This window comes from Lepidochelys kempii, chromosome 2 (genome assembly GCF_965140265.1).
Source record: "Lepidochelys kempii isolate rLepKem1 chromosome 2, rLepKem1.hap2, whole genome shotgun sequence".
NCBI classification, from domain to species: domain Eukaryota; kingdom Metazoa; phylum Chordata; order Testudines; family Cheloniidae; genus Lepidochelys; species Lepidochelys kempii.
The window spans coordinates 110333770-110359666 of record NC_133257.1 but is presented as its reverse complement, the minus strand read 5'-3'; the positions used below and the strand labels follow the sequence as shown (position 1 = coordinate 110359666).

Genomic DNA, 25897 nt, shown 5'->3' with positions numbered 1-25897 from the left:
GCAGCACATCTCAAAGAACAAATGTTCCAGAAAAAACAGTTACTAACCTTTCTGTAACAAGCTATATCTCTCAATGCTGGTATTCCAATCCTGGAAGTTGTCCCACCAAGTCTCTCTAATGCCAATTAAGTCATAATTTTCTTCATATACCATGACTTCCACTTCATCCTTTTGTGCCGCATGCTCCTTGCATTTGTGTACAGTCATTGGAGACTGCCCTGTTGCTTTTCTTCTTGCCTTTTTAATGCAATTGTGGTTTCTAGTCCCTTCTCAAGAAATCAGAAAATTAGCATAAACAGATGAGGTTCCAAAAACACTTCTTTGTTTCAAGGAAGTGTTTTGTCGTAGCAGTTGTCTCTGCCAAAGGTCTTCATGAACTTCAACCCACCTTTTTGAAGCTTTTCGTAAGATGCACTACAGCCCAGCATTTACAAGGGGACTTTTTCTCCTGATGTTAAAAAGGAGCTGAATATTCCTTAGTAGTGAAATTAGTTGTAAACTGGATTTTTTAGCCTTAAAAGCAGCAACGGCGAGGAAGTGCATCTTTAACCAGTGCTTTTCATAACTGATAATAGAATGAGCTGGAGTATACGATTACTATGGCCCATAATTTTTAAAGGTATTTAGGTATTAATTGTCAGTGTCTAAGTGCCTAAATTCCTTTTGAAAATGAGATTTAGGCTCCTATGTCATTTAAATGTTGCAACACCTAAATACATTTAAAAACATGGGTCTGTCTGAGGCTCCAGCCCTTGAAGGCACTCTCTTCAACGAGAGCACATGCAGCTTCCAAAGAGTTCTTTTGCCCAGTGCCATGAACAGAGATCTGTCATGCAGTCTTGTGCTCCATGTGTGTTTTCTGAACACAATTCTTTTGTTTCTTGTGCATGCTTTGGCTGACTGGGTTTTGGTTCTTTCCCCAATCCTGTTCCTCTGCCCTCCATCTTGTTCCTGATGTTGCTTTCCAGTCTGAGTGAATAATCTATGGACTGAAACTTGCTGAAAGAACTGCATTGTTTTGCCTAAAACTAGTGTTCTCCAAATAGCTTCATGCTTGCTTGCCCTTTCGTGTAAAAAAAAAAAAAAAAAATAAGAGAACTGGAATAGCAGATTTTCTCAGCAGTTGAAGTATACTTCCTACCGCTTGTGACCAAGCTCAAAACCCACATTGGAATTTCTGTGTATAATTATCAGGGATCCTAGAAATCAGTTTGCCACGGAAAAATGATGAATTTGCGTTTTTACAGAGAATCTTTCGTTTTTACATTTTTGTGAAAACTATAAACCGTACAGTAGAATCCCGTTTACCCAAGCCTTTATTATCCAGCTCTCCGTATTAACCAAACTGGGGCTGAAGTGCGCTGGTTTCACCAGAGACCCGCCACCCAGAGCTGAAGCTCTCTGGATTATCCAATTTTTTTATTCTGATCGGGCCCTGATCCCAATTAGATTGGATAAATAGGGTTCCTCTGTATCAGTAAAACATATTGAATTTGTATAATATTATGGCTAGAGAAACTAAAATTCAGCCTTTAATCTTAATCACGAAAAAATGTGAATTTTTTTCAGATCTTTTATCAAGAAAAACTAGGATCTCTGATAATTATATCTAAATTAGCTATATGTATTAACATGTATTTTAACATATTTCAACAAAATAGTAAAATTAACTTTTCACATCTCTTAGCTCCAGAGATCTGTACTACCTCATGCTGAGTGTTAATGTATTTCACATTGGCTGTTGGGCTGGGGCAATCCAAAATCCCTGATGCCTGTGTAGTGATTTTCTGTGAATAAATCTATGGTTTATTATTACTGATCCAATGTGATATTATTAAAAAGGTGATATTTTGACTAGGGGAGACGGGGAATTGTTAAGGTGAAATTGTAAAGTGGAGAAGCAAACCAAAGTATTTTTGAAGTTAGTAATATGTTTTTCCCCCCCTTTCTCAGCAGTGATGTAGACATGGAAACAGATCACTACTCCAATGGAGTTGCAGAGACTTCATCCAATGGCTTCCTAAATGGTAGTTCTAAACATGATCACGAAATGGAAGAATGTGACACAGAAATGGGTCTGCAGTGATATTTTACATTTTTAATAAAAAGTGATGGCAACAAGGTTATGTTTTTACTTGCAATGCTTCCCAAATTGAAAATTAGTGACATAACTGAAATCTTAACTTTCCATTTTGCTAGTATTGTACTATATGTAAATCTCATAACTATCTGGCATGATGTTAATCTGACAACAAGCAGGGGAGGGGAATGTTGAATAGATATTTTAAGCCGGCACATAACTTCAGTTGGAAACCATTGTGCTTTTTGTTTAGTTCATTGATGTTAGCAGTTAATTTTTCCCTGAAAACTCAACATTCATTGATAGCAATACAACTAATATCTGTTATTGGACCAACTTTTGTTGGTGAGAGACAAGCTTTCAAAGAGCTCTTCTTCAGGTCTGGGAAACTACAAGATCTGAACAGATTGTTTAGCATAAGTAGTTAACGCATATTTCAAGGGGCCGGTCAAGATGAGGTGGCCTGTTTAACACCTCTCCAGTGGTAGGGAGGAAAGGAAGTAGGGGGCAGGAGGCGGTGGGGGAGGGAGAGGTTGTTTAGTGGGTTACAGATTGTTATTATAAGCCATGCATCTAGTGACTCTGTTCAGTCCATGATTTTTAGTGTCTAGCTCCCAGACTTGTCTTTGAAAGTGTTGTCCAGGTTTCCTTGGAGGATGAGGACTGAGAGAGTGATTGTTTTAAGTGTTCACCCACCGGTGATATGGTTGGTGTCTGTCTTTTATAATTTTGCTTGTGTGAGTTCATTCAAGAGTGTAGTGATTGTCTGTGAGGTTTCACCCACATAGTTGTTACTGAGGCATTTAGTGCACTGGATGAGGTACACCACATGTTTTGATAAGCCTGTGTAGAGACCCATGGGTACAGAAAAGTGTGCTGATAATTGTAGCAGTGGGGATATGTCTGCAGGTTTTGCATTTGTTCTGGTGCTTCTTTGAGTTGGTGTGTCCTGGTGTGTGGGCAGCTTGCATCTGATGAGGTGAGGTTGGGGGTGGTGGTGGTTTGAAGACCAGAAGAGGGGGTTTAGGAAAGATTTCTTTCAGGATGGGGTCCCAAAATGGCCAATACCAAGGAACCCAAGGTATTGGGGAGATGTTTTGGGACAATATTCTTTTCCCTGTGGACAGAGAAAGGAAGGGTTGATAAGAGATTGAAATGGTTCTGCTTCCCACCAAACAGAAATTTAATATTTTCCCCATTTGACTTAACTACATTTTAAGGTAGGACTATACTCTATGTAAAAATGGCTGTCTTTCTTACTCATCAGATCTGTTCTGTGTTCATTCATACCTGTTGACTTTAGTGACAGATAAGTTTAACAGCTTCTTTTAGAGCCAGCACAGCTAAGAGGAAGTTATCTAAATTTCAGTTATAGGGCCTATCCGATGTACCTGTGAAACCATGCTGAAGGCATTGAGGGTTACACAGGTGTAAATAGGCCATAATTTGGCCTCACTAAATCTTTCATAATGGTCATGTGTGAGAGAGAGAATCCAGCTTGACAATCAATCCCTGTATTTGCAGGACTGCATGTTGGAAAAAACAGTTTTTTATTTAAAGTGAGACAAATGTATGGATCTTTTTGTAGACTTTCAGAGTACAACAGTTCTTAAAAAGATCTGTGAAACTGCTCCAGTCTCAGAGCATACACTAATGCTGTTCTGCAGCTTCCCTAATAAACTAACATTAGGTCATTGTTTCAGCACAGTACTTCTGTTCCCAGCACTCAACAAGAGTCCTCTGAATTCCCCGAGTCTTACCCTGTGTATTACATTGCTGAAACTGAATAACAAGATCTGGTTTGTGTTCGAAAAACCACTTCTTTACTCTCTTGCAGCCTTTTCCACAGAGGCTTTCTGTGATAGACATGAAACAGCTGCACAGGGCACAGAGTTGCTTTTTTTTTTAATTTAGTTGTTTACAGCCTCTGGAAAATGAAGTCCTAGACTGGGCTCCAGCTAGCAACACACATCGCTGCTTGAAGACTCGTGGGTGTTTCACTTCTGTAAAAGACATGTGGCTTCTTGGACTACCCAGAATACTTTACACCCCACAGTTTGAGACCTATTTTATGATATTTCATTTTTTTGAACTCTTTCCAGTTTCTCTAGTGTTATGTACACGTGTGTGTGAGATTGTAGTAACCAGAGATCTGTTTTGGAGGTGACAGTTCACTTATCTAAGATAATTATGGAAAAAATTACTCTTATAATTTGCTGGATGCTATTAAAAGCTAGACCTTATTATCACAAGCAAGTTACGTACAGACTAGACTATTTTTAAAGAGATAGGGAGGATGTCTTTGTGGCTAAAGCACAAGTCTGAGTTGGAGATCTTAATTCTGTTCCATAGCTGCCTGTGTAATCTTAATAAGTCAGCTAACTTCTCCCTACTGTAGGTTCTTTATCTGTAAAAATAGGGATAACTCATCTCATAACATGTTGAAATTGATTAATGTTCATAAAGTACTTTGAAATCCCTTGGTGGAAAGTATTAGAAGTGGGAAGTACGGTCACCTGTAATTGTTCCAATTTGTAATGCTCAAATAAGATGTGTAAAAACCCTCCAGTTTTTAGCCAGTACCCTTTTGTGATCTGAGATTTAAGTTTAGTTGAGAGTTACGTCTGCTGTGCTATTTTTAGCTTTTTCCCCAAGGGTCCTGTAGATTCCTAATAACTATGAAGTGACAGTGGACTTGCAGACATAAAGTATGTTTCTGGGGTTAGCTCTGTAGCAATGTCTGATCTGTTAACCTCGTTTTGACAGTTGAGAATTTGTAAGGCCGGGTGCTAATGTGAACAGGCAACTAGAATTGTTTGTTCTCCCCTAGTAGACAATAGGCTCATTAGGCTTGGTCTGTGCACAGTGTTGCACCAGTTTAACTAAAAGTGCCTTTAAACCAGTGCAAAATCCTGTTGGATATTCTTGATTTTTGAACCTGCCTTATAGCAGTTCAGCTTGTCATTAAATTTACTCCAATGCCAGATGCATGAGGGTTTTTGGCCATTTTAATTAAATCTGTTTAACTAATGCAATTTCTGTAGGTAGAGGCTTCCGTAATTACTTACAGGTCTCCACAGCTGTGCGCTGTACACCAGGCACATTGTGCCAAGAATCCTGGTCCTGAATTACTTTCTTTCTGAGATCTCACACATCTGCTCCTGATTACATGAATTAATCAGTTGGCAGAAACTTATTAATAGCGTACATTTGTACTGCCATATTGTATTAGTGATGCTGACTTGTCATTCTTGCAGAAGTTGACTCAAGTCAGTTAAGACGTCAGCTCTGTGGAGGTAGCCAGGCGGCCATTGAAAGAATGATCCATTTTGGAAGAGAATTGCAGGCAATGAGTGAACAGCTAAGGAGAGAATGTGGCAAAAACACAACAAATAAGAAAATGCTAAAGGTATGGCTATATTTTACGTTAGTAATTTTGGTGACTGCACTTCCAAGTGGAATTTTGCAATATCTGCTGCCTTAACCAAAGCTAGTTTTTTGCCTTTTTTTTTTTTTCATGAAAATGAGAAGAGCTATTGCAATATTTTTCTATTCTGAGGAGCATGGCTTCCCATCTTGTGTACAGCAGTTTTATGGTCTGAACATATAAGGTGAACATTACTCTGGCAATAAGAGAAGTAACCACTGTTAAAAATTCTTTTTTTAAAATTCCTAGATTTAAAAATACAAGGCACGCAGTCTCCTCCCCACATACAACAAATCATATAGTCGCCTCCCAATAAATCTAGAACGTGGACTACGTAGGTGCCATTTCGAGTTCCGGTCAGATAAACATTGGACCCAGTCAAGCAGCAGAACATGGGGTGCTATATCAAGGGAGAATACATATGCCTGAAATGTGATGTAATGGTTGCTCTCTCTGGATGGGTGGGAAGTGCAGAGAAAATTTTTGTCAGTTATTTTCCTTATAATTTCTCCAGCTGCTTTTTATAGTTATGCAAGACTGTGGTGGAAAGTAATTCCCATATAAAAACCATATTGAGTTTTGCTAGCTGAAACAAGAACTCTGTTATACTGTTTTTAAATCTCTTTCTTTTGCTCTCCTTGTCACCAAATACTTTTAATCTAAGTCACCTTTTCACATGTTGAAAATAACTTTTTTAGGTTTTTCTAATATTATGAAGTTGCAGGTTGCTGTGCTAAATGGCATGAGCTCAGTTTTCTTAACTCTAGTATTGTGCACATGCTCTAATCATACAGTAGCCCTGTATGCTGATTTATTAACAAAGTGCATTTGCAGCCTCTCGTATGGCAGACAGCTAAATTTTAGTTCTAGATTAGGAGGAGGAAAATAGCTTTTATGTCTGTACTAACCTGATATAGCTGTGTAAGTTTTAGATAGAAAACAAAACTGAACACTAATTTTCCCACAGGATGCATTCAGTTTACTTGCATATTCGGATCCTTGGAGCAGTCCAGTTGGAAACCAGCTTGATCCAATACAGAGAGAACCGGTGTGCTCTGTTCTTAATAGTGCAATACTAGGTAATTCTTTATGCTTTTTGCTTCATGGCATGTTTATTCAGGTAAGTGGTGCTGTAAGCACAAATGACATTTGCATTCCCTAGACTCTTGCAAAGGGCTGTGTATCCTGCGATATGTATAGTTGAATAACCACTGTACCTGTATTAATGGGAGTACCTGAAATAAACTGATACAAAATCCATAAACCAGAGTTTTGAGTGTCCATGGCACAATGGACAATCAAAAAACCCCCCAATACTGAACAGATTATATCAAATTAGTGACTTACTGACAGTGCACTGCAGAAGAGAAACACCAGAATAAAATTCCGTGATGTTGCTTTTGCAGTAATTTATCATAAAACCCTGGTATTGGGGGTCAAAGTCCTCACTCACAGTATAAGTGCCACAACTATATTGCTTTGCTTCTCTCGGAGCCGAGCGAGAGTACCAGAGTACATCTGCCTTTCACCATTAAAGTCAGCAGTTTTTCAAATGACTACAGTAGTCGTTGATTGCGATGCAGTTATTTCATGTATAGGTAATGCCGCAGTATGAGAAACTGTTCTGTGATAACTTGGTAAATAATGACTTACAGGCAACTACAGTTCATCATACAGCAAGACTTATCTTTTGAGAAATATCAAAAACCTCATGCACAAAGGAAATTCAACAGGTTAACGATTTCAAACCATTAGTAATGTTATGAACTGTCCATGTTGTATTATACATACAAACCTGCCTAAATTACAGATTCAAAGTTTGTTACTGTATAGTTGAAAGGCTTACAACGTGTGAAACTGGGTCGATCTTTGGTGTTCCAGTATGCCAACTCCATTTCTAGTACTGTGTCCTAGAAAGTGATTTGCCTTCTAAATTTTTAAAGATCTATTACACAGCTGCATTGTTGAATCTTTTCAGAGACCCACAATCTGCCAAAGCAGCCACCGCTCGCCCTAGCAATGGGACAGGCTTCACAGTGTCTAGGATTGATGGCGCGTTCGGGAATTGGATCATGTGCATTTGCCACAGTGGAAGACTATCTACACTAGCTATGCATTTGAAGATTTCAAGTATGTATTGTGGCATATTCAACATGGAGGTATATCAGCTCTGCTGACTGGAATTTGGATCTTTTAATTATGTACTAAGGACAGGTCTGTCGCTTTATGTTGCTTCCTAGTTTACAGCATGATGCAAATGATTTTCTAACTTAGTGTTAGGAGAAATTTTCCATCTTTAACCTCTTAGACAACTAAGAGTTAAAAGTATCACTGATGATGTCAGACATCCAAATTGACCATTACAAATTCTTTAAATGATTGTTCAAAACAAACCAAAAATCCTACCACCTTGAGGTGGGGCAGAAGAATAGAAAATGTTGTGGATGTGTTAGCATGTGGGTGATGTAAAGTTCAAGCAGGATGACTTACCAACCTCCACCCTCATTATTATTACATAGTTCTATCAGTGTAACTTGCAAAATGCATAAACACCTGACAGTTTGGATATATAGTGTTGATGGGAAGAAATATTTTTAATGTGTACTGTAAAACTTGAAATACTCAGGAGCTGAGTGAATATGTTTGTTGCTACTTACAATCCCTACCTGTTGATCTTAGTAGTTTGTTTTAACATGGTCTTTTCAACTTTCTTTAACTACAGACAACTTCTGTTATAGACTCACCAGTTTAACTGTTGTATAATAACAGTATTACATGTCACAGTGTGGTTACGACCTCTATTTATATAAAAACCAAATATTAGTCAATTTACAGTCTTAATTTAATCTTTGTACACCTTGCATTTTTAAAAGTGCTTAAATGAGTACTATTGCAATAAAATGTAGTGATATCATAATTAACCAGCCATTAAAAACTTATTCTACAGATATTAATAGCTTTGGATTTGTATGCTACACTGATTCTACTTTGTGTTCTAGCTTTTGAAACTAATGTGAATTGAGCACTTCAATTATGTACAGGGCAAAAGCAGCAAATGGTTGTAGAAAGTTAAAATAGCTTAAAACTGCTTTCTCATGAGCAAAATACTACTTGCTTCAAGAAACTTGGGGAAGAGTCCAGCTTTCCCAGTCTTTGGCTAGTGGACTGAAGTTTCAACTGAATGCACCAACAATTTGTGAAGAGCTATGAGGGAGCCACCAAGCAAATGCTTTCAACCTCCTGCTCATCTTAAAATAAGCTTTAATTTAATCAAACCCAAAAGCACTGACACTGGATTTCAGAAAAGGGAATTCAGACTCTGGATTTTATTTTCTGTAGTACTTATATTAGTCAGCAAGAAAGCTACTGCATCTCAGAAGGCACACATCAAAAAGCAAGAAGTGTGATTAAAGGGCAAGGTCCAGCCCCCTGTTGCAACAGAAACAAACTACTGCAGGTAAGGTAGATTACTCAACGGGAATTTGAAGAGTGAATACTCAACTTGAAAGCAGTTCCACAAGAAGCCTCTAAAGGAATGCAGTGAGTCAACTGAAGACCAATACCACTGACATCATCCTAGGGGCCACTGAGCACTCTGTTACCTGAAAATAGTCAGCAAGTTGACAATCCCATTGCAGAACAATAAATTTCTGAAGGCAGGAACTGGTAGGGCTGCTAATTGTGCAGTCTTATTAAAATCAGGTACTATACCAGCAAATGGGAGGCAGCTAATTCAACCAAATTTACACCTAGAATATATCGTAGGAACCCATTAGTGTAGCTTCTGTTTACACAATTCTAGTAGATAAGGCAGGAATATTGCCATGGATTAGCAACTTCCTGAGGGGGAGAACAGATCAACTTTCAAGGTTAAAGTACCAGGGCATATAGTTTGCTCCTAACCCTGGTGGTGGAGGAATATTGGATTTGTGAAAAGTTGAGGGTTGAGAATCTAGCCTTTTTTTTTCTATAGAAGTGCTCTGTATCAGAAAGTAAACATTAAACTTGAGCTCACAACTGTGTTGCTGCCGTTTTATAAAGATTGGCTTCATCACAGTACAGACCGCTTGCTTCAAATTCCCCATATGAAAATCCTGCAGCTGATAGCTGGTTTTAAACTGACCTTTTCACCTTGTCTGTGCTCTTATGGCCTTTTGCTAGCCATAGTTCAGCTTAAATGACATGAGTTGAGAAATAGGGGAAATCTGTGGTGGGTACTGTACAGAAGCAATTCTTGCCTTGTAATGTGCTTTTTGTATTATCAAAAGTCCAGGTGGGTAATGTGCAATAATGACAAACTGCCTAAGCTGAAGGTTCCTGAAGGCAGAACTCAAGCATTGTGTAGTGGTACCATCAGAGCTGATTCAAATGCCCTACCCTGGGACCTCAGGTACCATTCCATTGATTGCAGCTTGGCTAGGGAAGACTCCCTTCAGAATAGCAGGTGCCCTTGCCAAGGGCACAAGTTGCTGATCACAAGAGCCTTCTAGATGGTGGGGAAGCAGAGCAAGGCTCTGCTTCCAGAAAACATCATCCAGCAGGTGAACACAACACTCTTACACAGAAGATATACTTAAAATAGGTTTTATTAATTATGGTATAATGTACAAGTTATTTTGATAACTTAGGTTGCAGAGAATCAGTTGGATATTGATTTAAAAAAAACCCTATCCATTGACTGCTTTCTTGCAGATATCACAGCAGTGGTGGGTTTAAGAGAAGGTGGCTCCTGGCCATATTTTAAAAGTTAATGCGTGAAACACAGGAGCTTTACAGACAGACCTCAAAGATAGACACTAAGGAAAATGCTGGCTTTATCTTAATTTTTTGTTTGTTTTTTTTTTCTTTGTAGACATCCAGTGTTTTTTAAACTGCTTAGCTTTCTGTTTTTCCTCTGACCCTAAAAGCAAAGAAAATGTAGTATTAGGCTGCAGATTCTGGGGTATGTCCAGGGAGCTTTCATTTGGAAAGTTTTAATAGACTACATAGCACTCAGTGTGTGCTTCATCCAGTTTATTCTGCAATGCTATAAAAGGGGCTCCATGTTACAGCAAGAGGAGCAATTTGATAGTATAGAAAACCATCTGCCTCAGCGTTTCACTTGACTCCACTGTGCCATTTCAAGAATGTCATAAAATCCTGGTGCAAAGAACAATAGGAGCAGAGATACTTTTGCCTTTTGTAACTTCTGAGTCTAAAAAAAGAGCTGACTTTCTTCCATTTTGAAGCCCACAGGTGAGTACTGTATTTCACACACAAAACACCTTCAGTGTCTGTTGCTTTCTTTGACGTTAGTGTGTACCGTTTTATACACATTAGCTAATCCTCTTCTTCCCCCACAATACTAAATCCTACTAGTTTATTCCCCCTTTAAAGGGCTGAAAAATATTAAGACTTTCACACTTAATGCCCACCTACACCAAAAAAGACAAGTTGAGGGCCTCAACATCCCAAGAACTCAATACCATGTTGATAAGCAAACTCCATCCTGTGATATACTGAACATTCACAAATCAAGAAAACATGCTTTGACCAGCAGTTTGAAAGGAATAGATTTTATATTCATTATTTTTAGGCTGTGTGTATGAACGCAAGCGCTAGCTTTACATTAATACTGAAGCCATTTTGTTTAAGTGGCAGATTCTACCAAACACTCGTGTATATGTTTAAGCACCATTCTTAGGACTACAGTTATAAGCCTGTTTGCAGGTTCAGGGCTCTAGTTTTCAAAATGTTGACTTTTGCCTATAGTAAAACAATATCAGGTGCATTTAAATTGCTCCACCTACTGTTGTCTTAAACCTAATCATCATCATGTTGCATGGAGTTTAGCCTTCCCTTCAACAAAAGGCTCTTAGGCACAATATTACAGTAGTTATTTACTTCAGATTTATAAATATTAAACTACACTGTTCCAGATTGTGTACTGTTAACCAAACCCTTTTGTGGCTAATTTTTGTCCTTGCTTTAGCTGACAATTTTATCATACTCAAGTATTTTTGCACATTTTAAATACAAACAAAGCATTTTGGGTTCACTACACTTACCCCAATATTTGCTCACAAACTGAACTGCAGCTTTTTTAAGTGGACTCTTCTTGTTCACAAAAGAAAAGAACTGGTTTGCTGAAATAAATGAAAGGAAAAGTTAGTCACAGAGGCAGATGATCAAAAAGATACAGAATTACACCTGGAAGAGTTACTTTACCAGTTGTTCGGTTGGTGCCTGGTCCATATAGATGACTCTGTATAAAGTCTTTGGCCATTTTTTGGTGCTGGCTGGTTAGATCTTGGTCTTTTAAGCACACGGCCATATAGTTTCCTTTGAATCTAGTTAAGTTAAAAAATAAAGTCACTTGTTTAAAACCCCCAAACAGTATATGTTCTGGCCAACATCTTGCTACAAGATATGCTTTTACTGGCTTCTAATTCCTAAGCCATGTTCCACTCATGTAATATTTTTCAACTTCATTAGAACAAAAATGTTTTGGTGAAATACAAAAGTATTTCTATATTATGGAGAACTCATACCAGCAAGTCTCATATACACATCTTTCCCCAGAGTTCAACAGCACCAAAAATGATGTCTCTGCATTTAAAGTTGTGGGAGCATAAAAGTTTTCCTGCCAAAAGCCAGTGCCAACTATTCTCTAGACTCATGTCACCAGTTGGATGCTTAGACCATGTTTGAATAATTTTGATATTTTTTCTGTGGGATCCTTCTCTTTTCTCTCCCTTCTGTGGGATCCAAAGGCTTTATCCCACCACTTCCAGCAAGGGGACTTCACTGCCCATGAGGCATCATTTTAGTCCCTCACTACTGTTGCACAGCATGATAGCCAAGTCATATGCATAGTGCAGGAACCTTAACCCTTTTCTATATTTGCAGATGAGATCTCCCTGCAGCACTCAGAATGACTAGGGGAATCCATGCACAAATGCAGACTTTCTGGGCATAGTTTTCCCTGTAGGCAGAGGAGGAATTATCGGTGTCCTGAAGCTCCTGGCAAAAGGGAGAAGAAAACTCACAGGATTGTTGAGAGACACTCAGTCCAAACAGCAATTTTTAGCAAGTTTATCTTTGCTGTCTATTACCAAAAGGCACACATTTCCCTCCACAGCATCAGCCAGAGGGCCTTTCTCGCTATTCCATAGCCTCTGCTGCTCCTGGCTGTTGGCAGAGCATGCTGCCTTTAAGCACAGACCAACTGCAACACATTCATAGTGTAGTTTCATTGTAAAACCTACTTGGCCACATATTACTTCAAAAATAGCACAAGTGTGGGAGGTGCTAAAATGCATTCTTCTCAGGAGACCACTTGACTTATATCAAAAGGATGTCACAGGGAGGAATGATATGGGGTGCATGAAAGTGTTGGGATCCCAAAGCCCCCACATTAATAAGACAAGAAAAAGCATTCCTCTCCTTATCATTGAAAAAGCATTGTACTGCAGGAAAGACGTATCCCACATTTTTCACTCACACAGCATGGCCGGGGTAGAAGTTTGATCTCAAAATAGAGTGAGTTACGATTTTGACCACAGTAACACTTTAACTGAACTGGAGCTACTTATCATACCTAACAACCCGTTTGTTTCCTCTGTTGTCCTGTCCCGTGTTACGTTCTTCATTCTTATTTTCAGACTCATTTCGATTTTCACCTAAAATAGATGCAAGACAGTCAAACAATTTCTACACACTAATGTCAATCCCCAGATAGTAAGTGAAACTGATCATAGGTAGGCCTTTGGAAAAAACAATTCACAGGTCTTTGATTGAACCAAACATTTCCAGTAGCAGCAGCTCATATGGTAAGAGGTGCTGCTGTCAGTACTCTGCCTGAACGGCCTTGTTGAGGACAAAACAGGCTTTGGAGGACACACCTTTACATGTGATTTCAGAGCTTAATTACTACCTTCCTGAACAATACGGGGGTGGGGGGTGCAAAGAGGAATCATTGCTGTGGCTGGGTCACAGGAAAGGATGAGAAGCAAGAATCAATGCTATTTAGCAAGAGACAAAACATGACTGGATCAGTATTTAGCACTTCAAGTTTTCCAATAGTGAAAGTGAGCAATAAAGCTGTAGAGATGAAACAGCCTGTAATGTAGCACAATGGCTGTGCATAGCCCAAGGAGTCCTAAAATACAGTCCAAGGTTGGCTTCACTCCCTGTATCTTAGAGAATTAAGCACCACTCATGAAGACTGATTTCTCAAGAAACCTAGAGTTCAACTCCATTATTGTTTCTAAAGCATTATGAAGATATAAAATTGGGGGTAATGTTTACATAGCTCACAGGAGGTTGTGAAATTATATTTGTAAAACAATTGAGATCTGCAGATGAAAGGGACTACAGCACTACACATTTGTGTCTTTGTGAGTGCCCTGGATTTTGGTTTTGATGAGGGGAGAGGTTTCTCCTCTGTTTCTACAGTGCCATGAGAATACAGAACATATATGGCCCTGCTCCAAGAATCAAGGAAGATAACAAGTGCATTAGTAAAGGCTGTTTTATGGTTGTGGTCATTTCTGAGAATTACAAAGATGCAAATACAAATGAATGCCTTCCAGTGTTGGGTCACCCAGAAAAACCTGGTTGTTTTCCACCGATCCCTCTTCTTTATTTAGGCTGTCCAACTCTCCAAGCTGTTCTGTCTATGCTAAAAGTTTCTTCAAACACTGAGTATTTTAAATCAAGCACTTGCACAGCAGGCCTCTCAAAACAGAGGACATGGAACTAGGGCCAACACTGATAACTCCAGAAGAAAGGAGAGTCAGAGAGGAGGAAGTTAGAATTGCTAGGCTGCAGCAATCAGTAATTGTTAAATTCAGGTTTCACTATCACAAGGGATTGCAGCGCCACAGAACAATCTTACTGCAGCTATTTCTAACACAGAATGGACCTCATATCTGGGACATCATAAAAAGAAATTAACATAAGTTTATATCTTACCTTGTTTGGTTGTGTCAGACAGGTTATTGTTGCTTAGGAGGGAATGAGAAAGTTTGTTTAGAAACGTTACTCTTCACATTTAGGAAAGAGCCCATCAATCTGTGGTTATTCACAGTTATGTATTTTAACTCCTTACAATATTTACAAAGTCCTAAATAGAATAAAGACTTTCAAATAATTATTTTTGTATATGATCTTGAGCCTTAAAGATTAGATGGGGATTTGAACAACCTAGGTAACCCTACTAGAACTTTGTCTTTAAGTTTCAGTACACTGTTGAATGTTCAAAAATACCTTAAATAGTAAGCTTCAATAGCACATGTACAATCCTATTAATGCCATAAACCATCCTCTTGCAACCACACAATTCATTATTAAAGACACACAGAGGGAGAAACAATCTAAGCAACGTGACTTTTTTACTTAGCTAATTTTCTGATTGTAACCATATCTGGAAAGATATAATGTGAGTATAATTAGAAAAGCGAGTCTGAAGAAACCTCTAATTCTTAGATCCGCAGAGACAATACAGTTATAGGAGAGAGAAATGCATTCTGTTCTTGCCCACCCATCATCAAAGTTCCAACCACTGATTCTTTATTACTGCTGATCTTTTTTTGCAAGCCAGAAAATACAGCTAAGTCCTAATAAAATTAGGGCACTGTTTTGTGCACTAGGGCACTACTTATACTTACTTAATCTGTGCTCCTGAAGTTAACTCCTCTAGAACATTTTCAGGAAGTAATTTTCTTTTCTAAAGAAAATTAAGGAAATGCTTTAATGGCTACAACTCTTCGTTTATGTGATGTTCCTTTTCAAGACAGTATTTGATGACAGCAAAGCTGTTCTACATATTTTTGAACTTGTCAAAATACCAATGTCAACAAATATTCAAAAATTTGGTTAACTTCAACTCTTGGTGAAAAATCACTTGTAAACTGGGGGGGTGGGGGGGGCAGGGAGGGAGGTGGGCTATTCTTACAAGCTCCACCAGCAAATTCAGTCCTGTCTACTCTACTACAAAGAGTACAAAAGAGTAAGTAGATTATGCAGATGTTCAAAATACGTTCATGTGGGTCTCTGGGCTCGGCTACTGGTAAGTAGGTTTGAATAGACCCATGGGTTCTAATCAGTTCCTAGAGCTCCGGGGGCTTAGCTCCTTCTTGACTGAAGAAATAAATAAGTGGTGATAGATGGTAGCTACCCAGCCCACCCAGCTGTCAAGTTCAGACAGCCACAGATTTTATATATCTTGGTACAGTAGAGTCCACTTATTAGCAACCCCTCAGCTGCCAGCAAAAAGTTGCCATTATCTGGCAGTTGCCGATAAGGGAAGCAGTGCTAGAATGTGCTTTCCCTGACTGCCCTCTGCAAACCTGCCTGCAGGCAAGGCAGCAGTGGGGAGGGGTGCTGCTACCCAAATGGAGTGGGGGCACTGGAGGTCCATGGAGCTACACAATACCGTTTCCCCCTGCACCCCCCAGGGGTCAGTGCTCAGCGTGCTTGTTTTCCTTGGATTCAGGCCCCCAGGAGGGCGGAACCTGGAGAACGCAGGGAGAGGTACTGTGCAGCTTTGGCATCTGGGCTACAGCCCCCATCCCTGCTACTGCCCTCGCCACAGCCTCCCAGCCTGCAGGCCCTTATCGCCTGTGCACTCCCCTGTGCGTAGGCCGGTTTGCGGGGCTGCAGCAAGGAAAGGCAAGTCCCAGTGCTTCCTTGCCTTACTGTAGTCTCCCAAACCTGCCTGTGGTGGGCTCTCAGGGCTTCCTTCCCTGCTTGCAGCCAGGGCCTTGCTTTTCACGAAGTGGCATGTGGCTGCCAACAGCCAAATCCCATTCACACTACAGTGGATGGGGCGGGATTCATTCCTGCAGAGTGGTGATATTAACCAGAATTGTTAATACCCTGGCCGCACTGAGTGGACTTTGCAGTAAAGGCTCCTCCACTCCCACACTGTCATGAGAGACACTGTCCTTGGGCAGGGGGCTCATCATCCAGGCTCATGGCAAACAAGGATGCCTCTTGGCCTGTAGGCTACATCTCTCTTGCAGCAGCCTGACACCCTCAGTGAGCAGGGCCTGCGATCACAAAGGACAAGGCAACCTGGCCTGGCCGAAGCAGGCCCTCTTTACCTTCTGCTCTTTGAAGAGCTCCTCTCGCTGCCGCCGCTTCTCCTTCAGCAGCTCCCTGTCCCTGTGGGGAGGAGAGAACATGCAGGTCAGCGCTGGTACAATGTTACAAACTACTACCATCACAATTTACTGCCTCTGCCTTTCTGCATCTTTGGGTCCGGAGGCAGCAAATTGCGACACATGCAGATATGCTTTCCACAATCTGCTATCTCTACCTTCCCCCATCCTCTGGTGCAAGGGAAGCAAATTACGATTCACTGTTTTGATAGTTCCATCACTATTTGCTACCATTGTGAAATCTCCATTTTAAAATTTGGGCACAAATAAAACAAGATATTTTTCTAGTTTGGAGAAGCGTTCTACAGAGTTAAACCAAAGGCAAAACCCCAAATGAAGATGGTGTTATTTCTTTATTAGTCTCCTTCCATCGTAGTTAGGTAATATAGTTTTTATAGTAAACAAACATTTAATGTACACAAATTAGTTGAAGGCATAGTAAAATAGTATTTTAAATACTAAACAATAAATTGTCAACAAAAGCTATTAGGCAGCAGATCTACTGTTGTTCCATATACAGAAACAAACACACACACAGTCACCCTTACACACAAATTTGTACTACTCTACTTTGGCACAAACATATGAGCCCATTACCCCCAATCTTATTTCAGGGAAAGATTCTCAGGCCTTTGCCTCACTGCTAAAATTGAAGTTGCTTGTCCTCACTGTGTTTTTAGCTTAGAACAACACCCACGCCTTAGTTACTCCACGTCAAACAAAATGGAAAAGGGCTGGATTCACAAAGGGACTTATGCACTGCATTTAGGGATGTAAAATGTTAACCGACCTTAACTGTTAATACCTGGCCAGCCACTCACACCCCAGCCCCCGGCTGCCCACACTGGGCCAGACCCCCACAAATATGGTCTAGATGAAATTACTATAAGGTGGGTGCACAAGTGGTTGAAAGAGTAGTCATAAATGGTTCACTATCAAACTGGGAGGACACATCTAGTGGGGTCCCACAGAAGTGAGTCGTCAGTTTGCAACTATTCAATATTTTCATTAATGAGAGGGGAGCGTATGCTTACATAATTTGCAGATGACACCAAGCTGGGAAGGGTTGCAAGCATTTTGGAGGACAGAATTAGAATTCAAAATAACCTTGACAAATTGGAGAACTGGTCTGAATTCATAATGCAAGAAAGGTGTAAACACAACATATGCTGTGTTTGTAAGTTAAATTTTCCTGCAAGCACATTAACAATAAAAAAAAGATTCTATCACATGTGGTTAGCAAACAGGTAGAAGCTGAAATCAAAGAGGAATCTTTACAGTTAAAGCAGCTAAAACATGGATTAATTATAATAGGATAAAAGTGCCACCACTTTATATGCATTGCTTTTAGAGGGGATCACTGTACAGCTAGGCCAACATCCTCTGTGTGCCCAGCAGAATCTCCCATGATGCTACTGGGCTTCATTCTCCTGCTCTTGAAAGATGTTCTGACCAGTGCAGAAAAGAAAGGAGGAGAGATCACCTTAAATCAGAGGTTCTCAAACTGTGGTCTGCGAACAAGCTCCATTCAGGTGGTCCGCGGATAGTTCCCTCTAAGAGGTGCGCCTGGGTAGCCGCACACAAGAGAGTGAAAGGGCAGCAAGGCTCCACTAATTAGGTGCCTGGACCCTGGAGAAGATGCACATATGAGGTGGTGGCAGCCTTGGAGGGAATAGGGAGTAGATGGGAGGGGGCACTGGCGTGAGAAAAGGGGGTGAGAGGATTTTGGGATGTGCAGGGCTGAGGCAGCCAGAGAAAGAAGCGACTTTCCCCAGCTCCAGGACTGCGGCTGCCGGAGAGAGACAGCCCTCCTTCCCATCCCCAGTTCGGGGGCTGCTGTGGCGGGGGAGAGAGGGCACATCCATTGCATTAGAAAAGTAAGACTGCTAATATTAAAATAGGAGTTGTGCTTTTATTTGTAGAACAAAAAAACAATTATTATTTGGATAAAAGTGCTATATAACCCCCCCCACCCCCCAAGTGCTTTACAATAGTTTGCAAATTTTTGGAAAGATCATTAAGTGGTCCGCTGAGACCCTCAGCCATTTTCAAGTGGTCCACGAAAAAAAGAGGTTTGAGAACCACTGCCTTAAAATTTTAACCTGAAACCATTTATTGAAATTTTTTTCAGGCCAAAATCGATACCTGTGAAACGTTGCGAAGGCTTCCCTACACAGGGCAAGTCAGAAAGTTGAGTGCTTCCCTACTTCACTCCTCTTTAGATTTAAGAGCAACCAACCTGGGGCTACACCTGGACCGCGCAAAATGGCAGAAGTGTTCAACAGGTGAAAGGCCCCATGACTAACGGTGCCCTGCGGGAGGGCTCCGGCCTGGCTGCCGCTGGCAAAGCGAAGGCCACTTGGGCTGCGGAGCGAAAGGCTCCCGGCCGGGGTCCAAGGCGCCGTGACGGACGCGCACGAACGTCCCACCAGACCGGCGGCCGCTGCAGCTCGAGGGCCCCGGGCGGCGACAGCGGCCGCAGCAGCAGCAGCAGCGCGTGGCGGGGCACGCTCGGGTCGCACGCGCCTGCTCCGGGCCCCCACGTTCTGACGGGCCGCGGTTCCTCGCCCCGCCCCCTGCCCGCAGCGGCGCGTTGCGGGTGGGGGGAGGGGAGGGTCTGGCCTCAGCGGGGCGATTGCGGCCAGGCCGGGCTGTTACCTCCGCGCTGTGTCCCCGGCGCGCCTCCGCTCGGTCTCCGCCGCGGCTCTCGCCCGCTCGAAGGTCACCTCCTCGGGCGCCTCCTCCTCCTCCTCCTCGGAGGTGGCGGCGGCGCCCGCGGGCGGCTCCGGAGCGGCAGCTTCTTTCTCCAGCATCGCGCGCCGCCCCCGCGTCATCGCCATAGCAGGCCCCCCCCCTTTTCACCTCTGACCCGGAAGCAGTCGCGGGGCCGCCACCGTCGGGCTTGACCTACAGCTCCCAGCCTGCCCCGCGGCCGGCTCAGCCTAGGACCGCCCAGGCGCCGCGCTCGCGCTCTGTAATTGCTGGCGGGCGCCCTGAGCCCCTGGAGCGAGCGGAGCGCGCGGCGAAACGCAGCCCGAGAGCCGCTGCCTCATTCGGCGCTGCCCCACCTGCCCCGCGCTGCGCTCCCGGCAACCCGCGCGACACTGTGCCCCGGCCCCTCCCCCATCCCGACCGGCTCCCAGCGCCCAGGCAGGCTGCAGTAGCGCTGCGCAAGGAGCGTTTCAGAGTAACAGCCCCGTGTCAGTCTGTATCCGCAAAAAGAAAAGGAGGACTTGGGGCACCTTAGAGACTAACCAATTTATTAGAGCATGAGCTTTCGTGAGCTACAGCTCACTTCCTCAGCTACATAAGCTGTAGCTCACGAAAGCTCATGCTCTAATAAATTGGTTAGTCTCTAAGGTGCCACAAGTCCTCCTTTTCTTTTTGCAAATACAGACTAACACGGCTGTTACTCTGAAACCTGTCATTAGGGCACCTTAGAGACTAACCAATTTATTTGAGCATGAGCTTTCGTGAGCTACAGCTCACTTCATCAGATGCATACCGTGGAAAGTGTAGAAGATCTTTTTATACACACAGAGACTATGAACCAATACCTCCTCCCACCCCACTGTCCTGCTGGTAATAGCTTATCTAAAGTGATCATCAAGTTGGGCCATTTCTAGCACAAATCCAGGTTTTCTCACCCCCCCTCCTTTTTTAAAAAAAAAACACACACACACACACACAAACTCACTCTCCTGCTGGTAATAGCTTATCCAAAGCGACCACTCTCCCTACAATGTGCATGATAATCAAGGTGGGTCATTCCTTGCCTACAGACAGCCCCCCCAACCTGAAGCAAATACTCACCAGCAACCACACACCACACAACAGAACCACTAACCCAGGAACTTATCCTTGCAACAAAGCCCGTTGCCAACTGTGCCCACATATCTATTCAGGGGACACCATCAAAGGGCCTAATCACATCAGCCACACTATCAGAGGCTCGATCACCTGCACATCCACCAATGTGATATATGCCATCATGTGCCAGCAATGCCCCTCTGCCATGTACATTGGTCAAACTGGACAGTCTCTACGTAAAAGAATAAATGGACACAAATCAGATGTCAAGAATTATAACATTCATAAACCAGTCGGAGAACACTTCAATCTCTCTGGTCACGCAATCACAAACATGAAGGTCGCTATCTTAAAACAAAAAAACTTCAAATCCAGACTCCAGCGAGAAACTGCTGAATTGGAATTCATTTGCAAATGGATACTATTAATTTAGGCTTAAATAGAGACTGGGAGTGGCTAAGTCATTATGCAACGTAGCCTATTTCCCCTTGTTCCCCCCCCCCCCCCTCCCCCCGACATTCTGGTTAAACTTGGATTTATGCTGGAAATGGCCCACCTTGATTATCATGCACATTGTAAGGGGAGTGGTCAGTTTGGATGAGCTATTGCCAGCAGGCGAGTGAGTTTGTGTGTGTATCTGGTTGGGGGGGTGAGAAAACCTGAATTTGTGCTGGAAATGGCCCACCTTGATTATCATGCACATTGTAGGGAGAGTGGTCGCTTTGGATAAGCTATTACCAGCAGGAGAGTGAGTTTTTGTGTGTGTGTTTTTTTGAAAAAAAAAGGGGGGGTGTGTGAGAAAACCTGTATTTGTGCTGGAAATGGTCCACCTTGATTTTCATACACATTGTGAGGACAGTGGTCACTTTGGATAAGCTATTACCAGCAGGAGAGTGAGTTTGTGTTTGTGGTTTTTGGAAGGGGGTGGAGGGATGAGAAAACCTGTATTTGTGCTGGAAATGGCCCACCTTGATTATCATACACATTTTAAAGAGAGTGGTCACTTTGGATAGGCTATTACCAGCAGGAGAGTGAGTTTGTGGGGGGGGGGGCGGAGGGTGAGAAAACCTGGATTTGTGCTGGAAATGGCCCAACTTGATGATCACTTTAGATAAGCTATTACCAGCAGGAGAGTGGGGTGGGAGGAGGTATTGTTTCATGGTCTCTGTGTATATAATGTCTTCTGCAGTTTCCACGGTATGCATCCAATGAAGTGAGCTGTAGCTCACGAAAGCTCATGCTCAAATAAATTGGTTAGTCTCTAAGGTGCCACAAGTACTCCTTTTCTTTTCGCAAGGAGAGTATGACACACCCCCGCCCAAGCCCACATTAATTTAGGCAAAGCCAGACCCAAACCCCCGCTCCGCAGTAAAAAGCAACCACAGGCGACAGAAACACTCCTTTAATCTCCTATCCCATAACAAGGTAACAGGTGCTTAAGCAAGGGAAATAACATGAAGACCGTGCAGCTCCCCAGTGCAGCTGGTAAAGCGGCTAGGCTGGAACTGGTCCTCCCATAGGCACCGCGCTTCCATCCATGTCACACACACAAAGTGCAGCGCCGCAAGCCCCAAGCTCCCCCTGGAGTGAACGTTCCCACGACTCTCTAAGTTTTTAGGGTGTTTATTTCTTTTCAAAGTGCCGAAGTGTTAGCCCCATAAAAAGTTACTTTCCCTCTTTTCACACAACATCCCTTTCAGAAATTTCACTTCTCATAAAAAAGGTCAAAGATCCATAAGCCTCCAATTGGTTTACAATGAAGTCTTTGTGGAGTTCAGATTCATATAATAGAGCACCATCATCCTATTCTAGCCAGTCAATTTTGGAGTTATTTTTAATTGTTTTTATGTTTTCCTTTGACAGAAAAGATTTTAGTCAGACAGAAACATGACCTTTTTTAAAATTCCAAAGTCCGGTATTTTCCCCTGTTCCCAATCCTATCACTGCCATCAGTGTAAGTGAGAATCAGGATTTCTTTGATTAGTTTCATCCACAGATCTAGTCTCCTTACAACACTTAGGGTTTCTTCTACAACAATCCAGTTCACCTTATGTGTACTTCCTGATATTCTTAGCAATTTAATTATTTCCCCTCCCTCAGATGAATGCTCATGAGATTATTTCAGTTTCATGGCGAGCAAGTGCTGGAGGCAGGGTGGTACCACAGGGACCTGGGAAATGAAATCTGAAACAGAAATTGGAATGGTTAGGAGAAAAAAAAAGATGATAAAAGCCAGTTATAATACAAATTACCACCACAGCATGTTTGCCCTTTATACGCTTCCCTTAATCCAGTTTCTGCAGGTTGTCTAGTCATTTTAAAAGGGTAATTTTTCCTACACAGACACCGGAGCAAGCAGCACCTGTTGTAATAGCTGTTTAAGCAGCAAATCATTCAACAGGGTAAAGAAGTAACTTGACTGAAATCCTATAGATGTCACATTTTAGTTTTTGTATTTTCAATAAATTGGCAGTTAAACTGAAACACTGAAAAACAAAACCAGGAGAGTTTAATACAATCTGATAGAGAATTATAAACTCTTCGGACCCCCTTGTCTATAAAGTTTAGGTTTCAGAGTAACAGCCGTGTTAGTCTGTATTCGCAAAAAGAAAAGGAGTACTTGTGGCACCTTAGAGACTAACCAATTTATTTGAGCATAAGCTTTCGTGAGCTACAGCTCACTTCATCGGATCCGACAAAGTGAGCTGTAGCTCACGAAAGCTTATGCTCAAATAAATTGGTTAGTCTCTAAGGTGCCCCAAGTACTCCTTTTCTTTTTATAAAGTTTAGACAGATTTTGAAAAAATAGTAAACAAAGAGCTAGGAAACGTCATTGTCTAACATTTTCTAGACCAGTGGTCCCCAAATGGTGGGAGCACCCCCCTTGAGGGTCATGGCAGAACGTTTTAGGGGGGCACATGGCAGGGCCTGGGCCAGCCCCCACAGGGGCCAGGGAGGTAGCACCACCCAGCCCTCACTGTGCCCTCAGACCAGCTCAACTTGGCTCCCAGCCACAGCTCTGCTCCACCTTGAGACCAACTCCAGTCCCAGCTCCACTCCGCGCCCTGCTCTGACCCTCAACCCAGCTCTGCCCTCACCCGCTTTCCACCCTCAGGCCAGAGCCACCTCTAGCCCCAGCTCCTCCCCAGCTCCACTGTCAGCCCAAGCTCCTCTGCTGATGAAGCCTTGGCTGTGCAGTAATGGAACAGGGGGACATGGGCAGACTCCATTACTAGTAAGGGGTCAGAACAGGAAAAGTTTGGACACCACTGTTCTAGACACTTAAGAGCATTAAGTTTTATCAGGACAACATAAGAAATCATTTAAGTTAACACTGCTTCCCCCTTCTACCTAAACTGTGAGTAGTTTTACCTGAACCTATTTGTAGCCGGGGTGGCTTGCATGTTAAATTCTGCAACTGGCACTCCTCTGGCAGATACTTGAGGAGCAAACATAGCAGCAGGATACACCACAGAAGAGGTTCCCACCTGCAGGGAAAAAAAAAACAGCATCAGATCAACATTTTAAAAAAAGAATCCAGTACCTTCAGACATCCTGAGAGACTCTTGACCTACAGCTTTGCTAAAACATCTAATGCATGTTCAACCCTACAATACGAGTCTACAAGTATTGATATGGCCTGATTTCTGCAACCTGCCAAAATCTGAGGGATAAGAGGTCTGATGCAGTACTCCTCGGACTGGAAGGGAGTAAAAACAGCACCCAAGTTTGCTCTTCAGCCCTTCTAGTTGACAGTGACAGTGGTATGGCGGAGACCGGTTACAAAATAAGCCATTTTCAATCATATGTGGTTGAGGAGGAGGGAAAAGAAAAAAATCACTCAGAAGTGGGGCCACTGACAAGGGAATAAATAAGGGAAATCCTAACAGAACACAGTCTAAAGCAAGTTTAAAAATATTAGGTAAAGTAGCTGCCCACCTACCTTTCAGAGGTATTGTGGAGATTAATATTTAATAATAGAACACCATTTATTTAAATAGTTTGGATGCTTTCTACATTTTCAAATATATTGATTTCAATTACAACACAGAATATAAAGTGTACGGTGCTCACTTTATTTTTGATTACAAGTATTTGCACTGTAAAAAACAAAAATAGTATTTTTCAATTCACCTAGTATAAGTACTGTAATGCAATCTCTTTGTCATGCAAGTTGATCTTACAAATGTAGAATTATGTAAAAAAAAAAACAAAACAACCTGCATTCAAAAATAAAACAATGTAAAATTTTAGAGCCTGCAAGTCCACCCAGTCTTACTTTTTGTTTAGCCAATCGCTCAGACAAACAAGTTTGTTTACATTTACAGGAGATAATGCTGCCCTCTTCTTGTTTATAATGTCACCTGTAACTGAGAACAGACATTCTCATGGCACTGTTGTAGATGGCATCACAAGATATTTACGTGCCAGGTGCGCTAAAGATTCATATATCCCTTCATGCTTCAACAACCATTCCAGGGGACATGAGTCTATGCTGATGGCGGGTTCTGCTCGATAACAATCCAAAGGAGTGCGGACCGACGCATGTTCATTTTAATTATTTGAGTCAGATGCCACTAGCAGAAGGTTAATTTTCTTTTTTGATGGTTCGGGTTCTGTAGTTTCCGCATTGTTGTGTTGCTCTTTTAAGACTTCTGAAAGCATGCTCCACACCTCATCCCTCTCAGATTCTGGAAGGCACTTTAGATTCTTAAACCTTGGGTCAAGTGCTATAGCTATCTTTAGAAAGCTCACATTGGTACCTTCTTTGCGTTCTGTGAAATCTGCAGTGAAAGTGTTCTTAAAATGAACAACGTGCTGAATCATCATGCGAGACTGCTATAATATGAAATATATGGCAGAATGCAGGTAAAACAGAGCAGGGGATATACAATTCTCCCCCAAGGAGTTGAGTCACAAATTTCATTAAAGCATTATTTTTTTAATGAGCATCATGATCAGCAGGTAAGCATGTCCTCTGGAATGGTGGCGGAAGCATGAAGGAGCGTACGAACGTTACCATATCTGGCACGTACATACCTTGCAATTCCGGCTATAAAAGTGCCATGCAAATGCCTGTTCTCACTTTCAGGTGATATTGTAAATAAGAAGAGGGCAGCATTATCTCCTGCAAATGTAAACATACTTGTTCGTCTGAGCGATTAGCTGAACAAGAGGTAGGACTGAGTGCACTTGGAGGCTCTAAAATTTGACATTGTTTTATTTTTGAATGCAGTTTTTTTCTACCTTAGTCTACATTTGTAAGATCAACTTTCATGATAGATTGTATGAGGTGAAATGAAAAATGCTATTTCTTTTGTTTATCATTTTTACAGTGCAAATATTTGTAATAAAAAACAACGTACACTGATTTCAATTACAACACAGAATACAATATATATGAAAATGTAGAAAAACATCCAAAATATTTAATAA

General features: G+C 41.9%; 3 protein-coding genes across 8 annotated transcripts in view; 1 reads left to right on the top strand and 2 right to left on the bottom strand.

Annotated features, from left to right (window-relative positions):
- The window catches only part of RANBP9 (RAN binding protein 9), a 71590-nt gene extending 63137 nt beyond the window's left edge, over positions 1-8453 (top strand). Inside the window, exons 11-14 of one of the 3 annotated variants that reach the window (XM_073331931.1) lie at positions 1957-2075; positions 5338-5489; positions 6475-6586; positions 7486-8453. In XM_073331931.1, the coding sequence (XP_073188032.1) occupies positions 1957-2075; positions 5338-5489; positions 6475-6586; positions 7486-7616 (514 nt within the window). In that variant the 3' untranslated portion in view covers positions 7617-8453. Of the gene's footprint in view, positions 1-1953; positions 2076-5337; positions 5490-6474; positions 6587-7485 lie in introns of all 3 variants that reach the window. The other 2 variants (XM_073331932.1, XM_073331930.1) reach the window with 2 other exon arrangements.
- NOL7 (nucleolar protein 7) lies at positions 1076-19530 on the bottom strand. 3 transcript variants are annotated; one of them, XM_073331934.1, is made up of 8 exons: positions 19310-19530; positions 16595-16655; positions 15158-15216; positions 14463-14494; positions 13087-13168; positions 11715-11836; positions 11555-11632; positions 1076-3197 (listed from the first exon to the last, which is right to left on the bottom strand). In XM_073331934.1, the coding sequence occupies exons 1-8, from the start codon at positions 19489-19491 to the stop codon at positions 2884-2886; spliced, it is 930 nt and encodes a 309-aa protein (XP_073188035.1). In that variant the 5' UTR covers positions 19492-19530; the 3' UTR covers positions 1076-2883. The 3 variants fall into 3 exon arrangements, with proteins under 3 accessions (XP_073188035.1, XP_073188037.1, XP_073188036.1); XM_073331935.1 differs by lacking the exon at positions 1076-3197 and adding an exon at positions 10076-10407 and having other exon boundaries at positions 19310-19527; XM_073331936.1 differs by lacking the exon at positions 11715-11836 and having other exon boundaries at positions 3024-3197.
- A 2318-nt stretch (positions 19531-21848) lies between these two features.
- Positions 21849-25897, bottom strand: part of SIRT5 (sirtuin 5) — a 25005-nt gene continuing 20956 nt past the window's right edge. For both annotated transcript variants that reach the window (XM_073331921.1, XM_073331922.1), the window contains 2 exons: positions 23834-23949; positions 21849-22645 (listed from right to left, as the gene is read on the bottom strand). In XM_073331921.1, the coding sequence (XP_073188022.1) occupies positions 22570-22645; positions 23834-23949 (192 nt within the window). In that variant the 3' untranslated portion in view covers positions 21849-22569. The remainder of the gene's footprint in view (positions 22646-23833; positions 23950-25897) is intronic.

Coding starts and splice junctions, on each gene's coding strand:
- NOL7 (XM_073331934.1), bottom strand. CDS start 19,491: ATGGCGATGACGCGGGGGCGGCGCGCGATGCTGGAGAAAGAAGCTGCC. Junction 16,656..19,309: donor GCCGGGGACACAGCGCGGAG/GTAACAGCCCGG, acceptor TCCTCCCCACAG/GGACAGGGAGCTGCTGAAGG. Junction 11,633..11,714: donor AGGCACCAACCGAACAACTG/GTAAAGTAACTC, acceptor CATTTATTTCAG/CAAACCAGTTCTTTTCTTTT.